Source organism: Malania oleifera, chromosome 9, assembly GCF_029873635.1.
Source record: "Malania oleifera isolate guangnan ecotype guangnan chromosome 9, ASM2987363v1, whole genome shotgun sequence".
NCBI classification, from domain to species: domain Eukaryota; kingdom Viridiplantae; phylum Streptophyta; class Magnoliopsida; order Santalales; family Ximeniaceae; genus Malania; species Malania oleifera.
In genome coordinates this window covers 78708817-78722904 of record NC_080425.1, presented here as the reverse complement: position 1 = coordinate 78722904, position 14088 = coordinate 78708817, and the positions used below count along the sequence as shown (strand labels likewise).

At 35.4% G+C, this 14088-nt stretch overlaps 1 protein-coding gene across 4 annotated transcripts; it reads right to left on the bottom strand.

The window, feature by feature from the left end:
* Positions 1–1669: 1669 nt before the first annotated feature.
* Positions 1670–13709, bottom strand: LOC131163892 (homeobox-leucine zipper protein ATHB-15). Of its 4 annotated transcripts, none has more exons than XM_058120709.1 (19): positions 13495–13709; positions 12344–13360; positions 11873–12032; positions 11571–11671; positions 11338–11428; positions 10679–10774; positions 10414–10527; positions 10231–10314; positions 8275–8430; positions 8083–8157; positions 7867–7973; positions 7592–7784; positions 6055–6240; positions 5878–5958; positions 5089–5223; positions 4654–4976; positions 4348–4453; positions 2447–2596; positions 1670–2036 (listed from the first exon to the last, which is right to left on the bottom strand). In XM_058120709.1, exons 2-19 carry the CDS (start codon positions 12547–12549, stop codon positions 1890–1892), a joined length of 2511 nt encoding a protein of 836 aa, XP_057976692.1. In that variant the 5' UTR covers positions 12550–13360; positions 13495–13709; the 3' UTR covers positions 1670–1889. The 4 variants fall into 4 exon arrangements, with proteins under 4 accessions (XP_057976692.1, XP_057976690.1, XP_057976691.1 ...); XM_058120707.1 differs by having other exon boundaries at positions 13538–13680; XM_058120708.1 differs by having other exon boundaries at positions 13566–13669.
* Between the last annotated feature and the right edge of the window lie 379 nt (positions 13710–14088).

Below are 14088 nucleotides of genomic sequence, written 5' to 3'. Positions count from 1 at the left end.
AAAAAAAAATGGCCTGGGGTTTGAAAATTGTTTGGGCCCAGTCCTCGGGGTTTTAAAAATGGGCTGGTTCTTTAAAATTGCTTGGGCACAGGTCTCTAGGTTTTAAAAAATGGGTCGGTCTTTTAAAAAGGGGCATGGGGCTTGGGTTTAGATAGTGGGCTTGTGGGTTTAGGCAGTGGACTCGTGGGTTTAGACAGTGGGCTTGTGAGTTTAGGTTAGACCGTGGGCTTGTGTGCTGGGATGCATGGGAGATGCTCCCTTCTGTTTCGACTGAATACCTATAGCAAGAGTATGAAAGTAAAGCAAACATGTAATCAAAATCAAATCCAAAATTTATTTCTCTATTACTTGATCTCCTTCTAAATTTGTGCGCAGGTATTGGCTGTAGCTCTCGAAGATCCCTTGGATATTCCATGTATCTCCCTATATTTTTTGTTTGCCCCTTGTATTTCTATAGTTCCCCTGTATTTCCCTTTATTTCCATGTATTCTTGTATATTTCCATATATTCTGATGTGTTTCCCTGCACTTTGATGCATCTCCCTATATTATTATAAACATTAATAAAGAATTTGTTATGTTTAAGGCCTGAAAAAAATTGGGTGTTGACAGACCTAATGATCTTTACACAAACCCTACCCTCTGTTAAACAACATAGTCTTCTTCTATGCCCCTTTCATTCAACACGACTATAATGTTTATGGAGAACCCAATAGCCAAAAAGACAAAAACAATGTTCCTTCTTTCATTAACATGACCCCGCGTATCAATCATGAAAGCTGAAGGAAATGGCTTGCACCATTTACATCCACCAAGATTCATGCAAATCACCTAAAAGTACAGGCTCTCCCATGGTACATTTTAAATCTCTCATTCTTGAGAATTGAAATACATCTAAAAATTCCAAGAGATGGCATCCCAGGCATTTTCCAAGGAGATCAAAAAAATACAGAGGAGCTGTTGTCCAGATTGGTTATTTGCTTTTGGGTAAAAATCTGGCCATGAATTTTAAGAGCCTGCAAAACCCATTTCCAATTGAACTGGGCAATAGTTCTTATTTTAATTCCTCTAATTACACTCTGATTAGACTGACGAGTCAATGATTTTTCTGAGCGAACAAACAGGGAGACAGACCCAACTCCTACAAATCAGAGTTCAATGCCAAACTTCAGCTTTTCACGATTATCCAAATTTTAATAATTAATTTGTCTGCAGCGAAATTTTTATGAAATGTTCAAAATATATTGTAATCTCAAATTAACAATCTCTCTAAAGTTTTACTATTGAATGGAATTCCTTTGAAATTGAGTAACTAATATTTGATGTTCAAAACCCAAATTAGTATTTCTCCTAATGAATAATCCCTTTACTCAAAATACAGAATACTACTTATAAGAGGCTGAAATTTCTTTAAAATTACATAAAATTTATTCAACCTTTTGTGTGCACGCGAATAGCCAATATTCAACTAATTTACGGATTTTATTTGTAGTAACTAAAATTGTTTTTAAGAAGTCCTTCCTTCACTACTAATTTCAATCATTTTCTAAAATCAACATCAACATTTGACATCAAATCAAAATTTGTGTTACTTTCGAAGACTCCAAATTTTAGTCTAAATCAAAATTTTAAACCTTGATCATACAAGCATCAGCACATTTGCACAACAATTTTGCAATGAAACTTCCGAAACTATACTATAAAAACTGCAAGCAAGCACACAAAGCTCGTTCAACTTAAGATAACAGAAGAAGCAGGCAGCCTAAAATGTAAATAGAAGCCTGATCAGTATAGCAGGATACCATGTCCAAAAGAAAAACAAAAAGAGCAAACGATGATAATAGTCTGGAGTTCATTACTCTATTGCTTTTTAATCCAGCTCTGCTCATGTCAGACAAAAGACCAGTTCATGAACATAAAGCAGATGCAATGAGCATTCTCTTCCTCATTCAGCACCTTCCAGGCCACTGCTCTCTCATATGAGACTGGCCGACCCATGCTTGACAAACAGATACCACCCTGAAGGCATGCAAAACCCTAAGAGAGAAACAAGCAAAGCAGAAAACCAATATCTATTAGTAGTGAATTCTCACTTCAAGTATACACTTCAATTCAAGCATACAATGGCACAGCTATTTCGTGCTCTCACAGAAACGAGGAAACATAAGAGCAGGTAATCCCTACAAAGAAGCTTGCATCCTACGGTAATGAAATTTGTTTCTGTTCTACGGTGTTTCATTCTAAACTGCAATTTGAATTGAATATATGCATAGCATGCAAAGTTGCATTCTCTCTTTAAAACTACATAAAACATGCTTCGTAGTTCATGATTCTCTTACAAACAATATTTTGCTCTGACTCCATATATTTAAATTGTTGTGGGCTCTCCACAAGTGCAGTTTCAAATTTATTCCAAGAAAATTAGTTTCAGAGGGAAATTGTTAGACCTGTTGCATGATCTGTGGGAACTCTGAGCAGAGAGTTTTTCTTCCATGATCATCAAATATCTTTTCCAAAGTTATGTCCTGCAAAGCAACCAGGGTTGTCTCAAGCATGTCGAGACCGGCCTGGTTTGCAAAGGTGAAAACTGGCAGTGCCTGCACAAGCATTTAAAAATTTCAGTGACATTGCATAAATTCAAGGTAAAAACCAGCAAAAAAGAATTGTCATTCAAAAGAAATGTACACGAACAAGGAATTTATTCCTTCAGAAGCAACTGCCACAGCCAAAAAAAAAATGGTGATTTTTGCAGGGTAACACAAAGTAAACAATTGCATCACACAGATTTTGAGTTTCAACTGTTTGGCGCATCTATGGGCCACTACACATATCACTCATGTAAAATAATAAATAAGTAAAAACAAAAAAAATTAAAGAATGATTCTTTCATTCCTACTATAAAAATACATTCAACTGACAACGAATCTCGTGTTTATGCAGTTACAAACACAGCCAAGGACACAGTTGTCAAATCATGAATCAAAATTCTAAATTTGGGAATCAATAATCCAATCAAATTGTCAAATTCAGCAAATTTCTAAATCAATTGTAAGCCAAACATACACGTGTGCACAAAACAAGCAAAATAAAGATGCAACACCCAATGCCCAAGGCTCCCCTGCCATATCTGGTTTGGAGAAGGCATGATGTATACCAGCCATACCTCCACCATTTGAAGAGGCTTTTTCTGTATAGCACGCAACAGGTTATGGTGTAATATCATTACATTCATTGCCAATCACAAGAACAACAATTAAAAATTAAGTATAGATGAATATTGAACGATCATGTACCCTAAAATTAGATACATATATATTTATATATGAAAAAGAACAAACTATTTCAAAAAATAAAATAAAATAAATAATTTCTCTTTGAAATATCAACACTTAAAAAAAATCTAAATGCCCAAACACTTGAACCCTAAATTTTTTAAAACAATTTGAAAGAGAGACAAAGTTCGATGGATTTTTCTTATTTTGATTTTGTTGTTTGTTTTAAAAAAAAAATCAAGGCATTTATGAATTAAAAAATAGTGAATTTTTGGGCTTTAACTATCTTGTGTTTGAATAGAATCTGTTCGACTTGCTCCTGGTTGAAATCAGACAGCACAATTATAATACCAACCTCCAAATATAACATCACTTGTGCCCCACACAAGAAATTTCAATGCTATCCTTATCCAGCGACACATCACAATTGTGTGTGTTCTTGCATAGTAACAACAATTTCAGCAGCTCTACAGATCAAAGAGGCACAAGTGTAACAGCATAAAGTGTCATCAAAAAAGGGACCAAACTATAATAATATGTAGGAGTTAGTAGAGAAAGGTCATTATTCCAGATCTCCAACTAAAGTGTGCACTTTTTAGGGAGGTCTAACAGTGTTTCAGCATAAACAAGAAAGTAAAGGAGAATATGAAATCAAGCTTGTCATTTAGACCTTTTAATTGTACAAAACCCAAAATCCAGACTAATTTAAGCACCCAATCACAACAACCAAGCAGCAAAGAACAAAAGGAAATAATTTAAATTTCCCAAATAAGCACCTAATAGAATGTAAACATTCATACAACACTTGAAAAGAAAAAGGAGAAACTCATTACAAGTTTGATGTACATACCTTCAAAGAGTAAAGGAGAAAATGAAACCAAGCTTGTCATTTAGATCTCTTAAGTGTACAAAACCCAAAATCTAGACTAATATAAGCATCCAATCACAACTACCAAGCAGCAGAGAACATAAGGAAATAATTTAAATTTCCCAAATAAGCACCTAATAGAATGTAAACATTCATACAACATTTGAAAAAGAAAAGGAGAAACTCATTACAAGTTTGATGTACATACCTTCAAAGAGCAGCACATGATAGCATCCGAATGATGCCAAAGTGTTTTGAGGATGGATTCACTTCCTTCACCACTAGATTTGAGTAGCTCCATACCCAAGTAGCATCTGGGAAATGAAAAAAAAACCTTCAATTAGAAATATCAAATAAAATTAGTTTTCTGACACAAGTGTCCAAGCCCATTTTACTTAGCAAGCAAACTGCAAAGATCAAATTTAAGGTCACTCAATGACCAAGTCACCAAACTACTGCAGAGGCATAGATTATTTGTCAACAAATGCACAGTAAATAAATGCAGGTGACATACCTATAGCTTTGGCAAATCCACCGAGCAAGAGTTTGTGCTTCAGGAGTGCCTAATGGTGACCGAAGACCAGCATGTGAACTTAGATGAGAGGGAGAGAGAGCTAATGCCACCCTCTGAACTGATGATATAATGCTGCGAACATATTGCCGAGCCATAGATGCTACATTTTCTTGCAAGTGACTCTCAAATGCAAATTCAAACGCTATTGTCATTACAGATCTCATATTAGCACCATTGCCAGTATAATCAGTAGATGTTCTATTTCCAGGACCAATCTCAAGAGCAGAAGCAAGGTCCAGAGTGCGATTAGGACTGGAAGCCTCCTGCATTGTTCCGTACATCAATTAAAAATGGTAATGAGCAGTTTGAAATTAAAATAGTTCAAATAAAAATAAAAAAACATATAGAAACAATTAAAGTGTATTAAAGATCAACCTTTCCGGAATCAAGAGGAATGATGCGAAACCCAGAAGGAAGAAGTGGTGGATCATCAGCAAAAGAAGCATCAATAGGAGCAAAAATGAGTTCAGCGCAAGTGCCAACAGCATTCTCATCCATTCCGCTGCACAGCTGCCAAAACAATATTTGTAGGAATGTTAGGCAAGAATGTCAAGGCATAAAGATCCAGAAACAAACATTCAAATAAACAATGGAAATAGGGAAGCTACAATATTATCTGGTATTATATTTGCAGGAATCATATCCCATCCTACAGGTTCTTACTTGTGAGGGAAAAAAACAAGTTCAATTATTTTCAGTTGCTTTGCTTCACAAAACAACTAGGGTCGGCAACAAGAACAAAGTTCTAAAAAAGTCAAAGAGACTTAATGACAGGAGCATTTTTTAGCATGCCTAGTCCTATAAAAGAATAGAGATAAAAATAAATCAGGGGCAATAGAGCATTTTTTATTTGCTCAGAATATTTATAAATATCAAGAAAAAAAATACAGAATTGTAATTTTTTAAACTGTTGTCTTGTATCCCGAACTCGAGAAAAATGTTCAAAGAATGTTGGGGACCACATTTATAATAACAAAATTAAAAAACAGGAAAATTATAATACTGCACACAAGTGAACTGACAAAAGCTCACATTTCATAGCAGCCTCAAGAGTAGGCCCAGGCAATACTAGAAGGCAAGAGCATATTACAAAGCAGGCAACACTTTCATGTGGTAGACATCAAAAACACAGTGTATGCAAGCTACAATGATAACAATGTTTACCTGCAAGAGAAACATATCTCGAGGTATCATCGCATCTTCAGGACAATGGCCCACCCCTTCCAACTTAATGACCTCCAAGAACTAACCAGCAAAAAAATTACCATCAGAAATATACAAATATTGCAGGGAAGGTCGACCATGATTAATTTTGAAAATGAAATACTGCTTAATGCTGACCTCTTCATGCTCAATAGTGTGAGCAAGTGGGAGAATAACTTGACTTCCAAAACTTCCAACGCGAGACCCTGGTAAGCTGCAAGGACCAACTTTGATAGCTGCAGCTGAGTAAGCATCAATATTGTTGTCTGCCCATTCTGATCTATGCTCCCGCAAAAATCTAAGCAGTATTGCAGGAGGCACATTCTGAAAAGTCGGCAAAATAGAACAGGAAAGAGTTTTAACAAATGTTAAAACCAAAATAAACTGTAGAAACAACACAGGCATGAGGAGAAGTAACGCATTTAACTATTTAAGCACAATTGCCAACAACTATATCATGCATACAAAATAAAGATTTAAACCAGCAAATCATCCCCAGATATTGGAATCTTTTAGGGGGCTGAATAATGAATCTAATGATCACTGGCTAAAGGTAAAATAAAATATAATAAAACAAGCAATTTAACAAGAGAAACCAGAAAAATTTTGAATTAAAAATTTTCAGGGTATAAGTTAGTATCAAGAACTTGAACAGCAAATAAAAATTTTCTTAGGTAGTCTGGGTCAAAGAATCAAAGAAGGAATGACTTTCCCAGAATCCTATCTTCAGGAATGCGATGCAAGTCTCATGGAAATACATTTGGTTCGCATTATAGGATTCCCGAGAATGTACACAAAATGCTTGTTTTTGTGTTAGGTTCCTCAAGAGAATCTGCCGAGCATTTCAATAGGATTACCAAAAAATTTCTTGCTCTGTGCATGTCATAATATATGAAGAAATAAAAGTCATTTTTCCATAAGATATGAAGATATTTATTTTAGTATTATAATATTATGCCATTGTACCATATATTACAGTATCATAATCTATTATAGGATATTGCAATCAATTATGAAAATTCTGTTTTAATGTAATAATATTAGATTATTATAACATAATATAATATGGTTTTATACTTTTAATAGTGCAATAATTAATTATTGTAGATATCATAACAGCTCGCAATCATGATTATGTACAAGGTTAAGTACATGATTATGTCATTTTATGAATACAATAGAAAACTATAAAATTAATAAAAATAATAATAATACAATATATTATAATATAAATTATTAAGTTGTTAAAAAATAAATAATATAACTTCTTATTCTATATTTTCAATATTATTTTAAATACCATAATATTTAATGATAATACTACAATATCAGATGAATGTAGAATGCCCATGGAAATGTAAGGTACCAAGCATGGAATGGAATTCTATTCTTTTGTGGAAATACTTGATTTCTATAGAATGTGGAATTACCACCATGTCACTTTCTAACCCCAAAACAAATGTGGGAATAGAATGCCACAGGGTATCTCATCCTATGAATTATGAAGGATCCTGTGAACTAAGCACCACTAAAAGGTGCATATACACGTTAGAAACATTTAACCAAACAAATAAAATGAACTTTCCAAACAAGAAAGAATTAAATTGGCAAATAACAAACTGAAAAACTATAAGCAAGATAAACAAAAGAAAATGAAACATTTAAACAACCATACCTGTAGAAGCATTGATGCTTTAGCACATAAGACTGCATTGCTGACAGTTGAAAATCCATTAGTGAAGGAAAGATTTAAGCCCATTAATTTATCAGGAGACGAGTTCACAAGAATAGTAACATCATCCATTCCATCATTTCCAATCATTGACCACCCCTCATCAGTAAACCCATTTAGAGCCTCATTAAAACCCCTGCAAGAAATTATCTTGTGATATTTTGAAGATGAGAGAACAAAAAAAACAAAAAAGAAGATGTTAACTAGAGTATGCCCACCTGCTCAACCTCTGGCTTAGCGCTCGTAGGGCTGCAGGTCGCCTGCCCCAGCCATTGACATTGGACTGAGAAACCTCCTGAGCTATCTGCCTTAGCTGGCGAAGAGCCTGAATGAAAACAACAATAGAAAGGAAAGCATTCAAAAATTGTATTGATAATGAAAAGCAATAATTCAAAGAAGATAGCTTAGATGGTCATGACAAAACATGGGCTTACAGCCATTGTTGTCTTTTGAGCAAGCACTGTTGAGGACTCATACAGAGGGCGCAACACTTCAGGAACACTCCATGGCTAGTTGATAAAATGAACACACTAAAGCCATTAATCAACTGTATGTATAGAAAAGTTCTTCATAATTTAAAACAACGGGAAATTATCAAAATGTAGAAAAGAGGATTACTTATTTACCTCCAAATCCATATGATCAACAATGTGAATGATAGAACCACCCCCTTCACAAGGTCTTATCAGGTACCCACTCGGCAGCATGTCTGCTCTCACAAAATGCTGCACAGCTGGCATGCTAGGGCCATTTTGAGTATTTTTAAGTGATCTTTCACAAATCTGGACATGCATCATTATAATTAACTAGTCATTAACCCACTCTTCTCAGAGGGTAAAAGATTGTAATTAACTTGACATTCAAATAAACTCAAGGCATTATTTTTTTTTTCAAAACCAGTATGTTAAAAAAAATTCTAATTGTTTCTCATTTTCATTTATTCATTACAACACACAAGAAAAGGTTCAAATATAATACATCTTCTATTTAGGTATAAAAAATGAACTCAACATATTATTTGATGGCATGTATTCCATTGATGGTGAATTTATTCTACTTAATGCATCTATATTGCCTCATTATTCCATTTATTTCCAACCTACTTCATATTTATGCATTATTATTATTATAGAAATACACTCTTGAGTCTCCATTTGGTCTGGCAGAAATTTTTTCAGAGGAAAATAGAAAGGAATTTTTAATGAGTCATACAATGAAATTTGGGGAAAGATTGAAAGAATACTAAGACTAAGCTTAGGGACGAAGGTTTCAAAAAAAAAAAAAGCATCTTTGGAGAAGATGAATTGAAATGGTTTAGAAAAAAGAAAAGGCATTTGCACATGGATTTTATTGATCTAAAAAGCCTATGACTTGGTACCTAGGGAGGTTCTACAGTTGATTCAAAGTAAAAAGGAGTATATATAGTAGGCATATACATACAACAACAACAAAACAACAACAACGAAGCCTTGAAGTCCCACCAAGGGATCAGCTACATGAATCTTTTCCGCTAATTTATACAATCATGGGCAATTTCCCCCAACAATTTAAGGACTACTAGATCCTTACTATCTCATTCAAAGCCATTCTAGGTCCACCTCCACCCCTTTAGCAACCACTAGCAATAACTAGCTCACTCCCCACTAGTGCACATATTAGGTACATATATGTGATTACGAAAACATGTGATGGGGAAATGACTGGTGTTAGGAATACACATGGAGAGTGTAGGGATATGTGTACTTCACAATCCAATAAGGATTTTGTAGCTGACACAACATAAGGCAACCAAAGGTTTTGGTTGTTGTTGTTCCAAAATTTTAAAAACTATTTTTTGAGAAAAAAAAAATTCTCTAAAAAAGCAAAAGAAACAGAAAAATTCAAAGAAAAAATAAAATAAAATTAGAAGAGAGAGCCAATGAAAATAGCAAAGATAAATCAAAAAAATAAAACAAAGAATGAGAGAGACAGGCATAGAAAACAAAGAGTCTGGTGCACAAATCACATAGAATGCATACTTCCATCAACAATTGCAAAGAAAAAAAATAATAAAGATGAATAGAAGATGAAAAGCCTTGCATGGTACTTACCGCATAAAACAAACAAGTGAAATTGAAAAATTGGCAAAAAAAATTTACAAACTCACAAAGGAGAGAAGGACATAAGATAAATAGAGATGGATTAAAAGAAAAATAAGGACCAGGTCTAAGCTATAGATAACGAAAAAGCTATGAGTGCAGAGAGGCATTAAAGGCCATTAATAAAATCTTTTAAATTTTTCAAATAAATTTTTTCCTAAAAAATATGAGATGACACATGGCACATTAATAGGAAAGCTCATCTTGAGATTTCAAAATTCCTTTCTTTTTTTTTTTTTTGCTAGAAAGATTCTGAAATTATATATGCATAAAATGTATAAAATATATATCATAAATATATTATAACAATAATAATAATAATAATAAGAAGAAGAATTCACAAGAAAATGGGCAATGGCACCACCAATATAAAATTTATTAATAGTTTACAAGAAATACACTATTGTATGACCCATTAAATTGCATGAAGTTGAAATCACATACCACAAGACTGCCATCCTCCAAAACAGAAGTATAGCGTAACAACCAGAAGTCACGTGCAGGCGCCAAAGTTGTTGGCGCGTAGAGCTACAACAATTTTAGAAGCAAAAGTTCAAGTAATTTGAAAGGCAATCAAAAACTTGGATGTTTGTCTTAATGTGACGAGCAATGAAAATTAATACCTACCTGCATGTACAGCAATTCAATGGTTCCACCATTTGCCGTAGGCAGCACATTCAAAATATCCACAGCTCGGCAATCGCGGAACCACGATGGCCTATCCTTGAGGATTTCTGCAACCTGAAATATATAGAAGTTGTCTTCCTCATGAGCTCCAAATGAGAGAGATAGAGAGAGGTAGAAGAAAAGACACATGCACCATATACATAGTTCATGTACATGCAAATATATAAGCTTTAGACATGCGAACAAGAGAGAGAGATTGACATACCCTTGTGGGCTCTAAGCCCACTAGGCCACAGGCTCGTGCTGCCACTCCAGTGCAACCATGAGAAATAGCAACGATTCCAATGGAATCCGGACCAGGCTGCAATTGTCAAGAAAAATTAAATATAATTAATACATCCTCAGACATCTGTCAAACAGAAAAATGTTCAAGAAAGAAAGATCAAGATTCAAAATTACAAGGGGAAAAAGAGAAGCAACTCTTGAATAAAATGCTGTCCTGGATTTAGAGGAATGGCATGCAGAGGGGCAAAGACTGACATTCTGGCAAACTTTAACATTTCTAAAATATTCACACACTTTTCATTTCCCAATTTATTAAAAGGAGTGACTTAATTTCAGATCCATGCAGTGTGACAGTTTTTAGAAACATAACTTTAGACGTGAATAAAAATATATATTCTTTTTTTACACTCAAGTAAAATCATGTGAACATTGTACTTCCGCAAAAGTTTTGGCAATGCATCCTCTGTGATGTCCTACTGAGGATAAATTATCACCAATTTTTTTAAAATTTATCTATTTAGTTATCATAAATAAATAACTAATAATTAAATATAAAGATATGTTTTTGAATATAAAAATTACCAGAGAAATGAATTATTAAAGAAGAAAAACAATGACATCACAAGGGATAACACGTACCTTCATTCCAGGCATTTGGACCCACTCAACAGCAGTTCCAGTGGCCTTTGAAAGAAACTCTGTTAAAGTCTCTTCTGCAATGGACAAAAGCCTGGGAAAAATACAAAGCATGAAAATTCAGGACTAACAAGCTAAGCCATTAGCCATACACAGTAAACACACACCACAAGAGTGTCACAAAGCACGATGACAGAAAAGGACTCAACAACCATATCCCCACTAACCCTCCTTACCCTGCAGGACTAGCATCCCTCGGCGGATGCTGAGGCGTCAAATGGTGTTGACCACTCGTCACCACCGACTCACAGCTTGTATCTTTGGTCGCAAGCGTCGTCTGCAATGACATTATATTATATATGTATATTATAAATAAATAAATGAACCCCCCCTTACCCTCCACATCAGTCATTTTTAATTTTTATACTTGATAAAAGAAGAAAAATTGTTTATTGTCGTCAATAGGAATAAAAGAAGATCAAGCTATCTATAAATGGAAGCCAAAATGTGAAAAAAAATTAACAATGACGATGCTCACGGTCTGGGTGTGTTGGCGAAAGTAGCCATTCTCATACACCAGTTGTGACACCTGCTTCTGCAACCTATCATTCTCTTCCATTAAAAGCTTGTTCATGGCCGTCAGCTTCCTATTCACGGCTTGAAGGCGGGACGCCTCCTTCCGCTGCTTCTCCCTGCATCTGTAGAACCCAAAACATAAACGCGCAAGTCACTGTCTATAAGCAATCAATGCCCCTTTGGTTCCCGGGAAAATGTGGGATAGGAAACATATAAGATCACCGGAAAATTAAATCTTTGATTTTGAAAAAGAAAAACTCACAAACATTTGACTCAGCTGAGCTGAATTTTTCTGTTCTTTTTTTATAACAAAAGGCACCCAAACGCATGTGGGTTTCTTTTATCTTCCCCGAGTTAATTTTTCCAGCAACCAAACAAAGGAGAAAGGAACATGAATAGAACAGAAAGCGTGAATTTCGGTAAAAAGTTAAACCTTCTGTTCTGGAACCAAACTTTAATCTGCTTGGGCTCAATGTTGGAGAGGATTGGGCACTCCCTAATGAGCTGTTGGCGGCGAATCGAACTGGGTTTAGGGCACTCGTGATAAAGCCTCTCGAGGGCTTCAACCTGCTCAGGCGTGTAGCGGACATACTTGCCATTGTCCAACCCTGGTTTACCATCCTTGCAGGACATTGCCATCTCACCGTCAATCTCACAATCCCACAAACACTCCCAAAAATCCCAAAGTCACAACACCCAAAGAAGCTTAATAAAATGCTTGACCAAGGAATTGAAACTCTAAAGAAATAGATAATATATATATATATATATATATGGTCGATTCGTGACTGCAGCTTCTTTGCTCTTCTTTTCTTCACTCGCTGAAATACAAATAGCGTGATTCTAGGATTTACTGAAACCAACAACTGAAACGCAGCTATCCCTGTTTTCTCACTGCGAAGCAGCTCAAAACACAAGGATGGTAAATCTTTTCGAGATCGGAGCTAAACCAACCTAAAATTAAGAGACCCAAAACGAAAACATTCAAAACACTCTCAAGTGTTATTTGAAAGCATTTATCAGCAGAAGTCCACGACCAGCGAAACCAGCCCTCCTCCTTTAAACATCGAAACGAAAGCTCTAACGAGTACGTACGCTTACATTCGCGCGTCCTCTGTTCCTCTCATTTTTCGAAATGATTTTTTCGCAGAGACAATCAGCCAGAGAAATCGACAGAAAGTGATTTTTCACCGCAAAATGTTCTCTCGAGATTTGAAGCTGTTATTACCGCTGCCCGATTCGTACGACTCGGCGATTCGAACCGGCCCAGTCCTCCGATTATGCCGATACCCTTCACAAAAAACTCCGATTTCCGATCTCTGCAACCCGAAGCAACTACTCAAACCTGCCAAAGCGCCCAAGATCGGACCTTCACCGTTGCCGGCTCACCGATCTTCATCGTCCCGGAGAGTCTTCTGTTCTGCTACGACCCGCCAATCGTCCCCAGTCTCTGAAACATTTTTCGAAAAGAGAGAAAAACAGAAAACCCAGAAATTAAGAGTTTGAAAATTTGCTTTAATTTGAGAAAGTGAGGAGAGATCTCAGGGCGGAGGGAAACTGTGGGTGCTGGAGAAGTTAAAGTACATTGAATTTAAGAGGAAAAGGGCGCTGGGGAGAGAACAAAAACCCTAAAAACATCGAGAGGAGTAAAGCACTTTTTTCTGCTTTCGTTGGTTTTTGCTTTTCCTGCTTTGGTTTTTCATTTGGTTGCAGCTGTTGCTCAGGATTTCATTGGTTCGTCACTTTCGGCTGGCCTCTCTCTTCACTGTGGAACTGAACTGTGGACGCTGAAAAAGGATACATAAAAAACAAAACCAAAAACAAATTTGAAATATAATTTTTTTTAAACAATAAAAAAAAATCGTGGGGTCGCCTTTTATTGGACGGAAATGCCCCTCCGCCGGTCGCAGTCACTGAGCGAATTGCCCTCTAATATCCTCAAAACTACAAGAATACCCTCGGGGCCGCGGACTGCTCTCCTCGTCTTGCTTAGCTAGATAAGTTAAAAAAAGCTACAAGCGTAAATGCCACACCTTAAATTTCAAAAATTAAATACAATAAGAATCTATTTATATTGTTGTTATTTTTTATTTTTTATTTTAATTTAATATAATTTAAAAATTATAAAAATATATTTAGTTATGTTGTTCTTTTTTATTTTCATTATCATTTTAAAAA

Excerpts from the sequence above, each read along its gene's own strand:
- LOC131163892 (XM_058120709.1), bottom strand. The coding sequence starts at position 12,549 with ATGGCAATGTCCTGCAAGGATGGTAAACCAGGGTTGGACAATGGCAAG. Across the intron at positions 12,033-12,343 it reads GTTTGGTTCCAGAACAGAAG|ATGCAGGGAGAAGCAGCGGA; the intron begins GTTTAACTTTTT and ends TGGGTTCTACAG. Across the intron at positions 10,528-10,678 it reads TGGGCTTAGAGCCCACAAGG|GTTGCAGAAATCCTCAAGGA; the intron begins GTATGTCAATCT and ends TATATATTTCAG.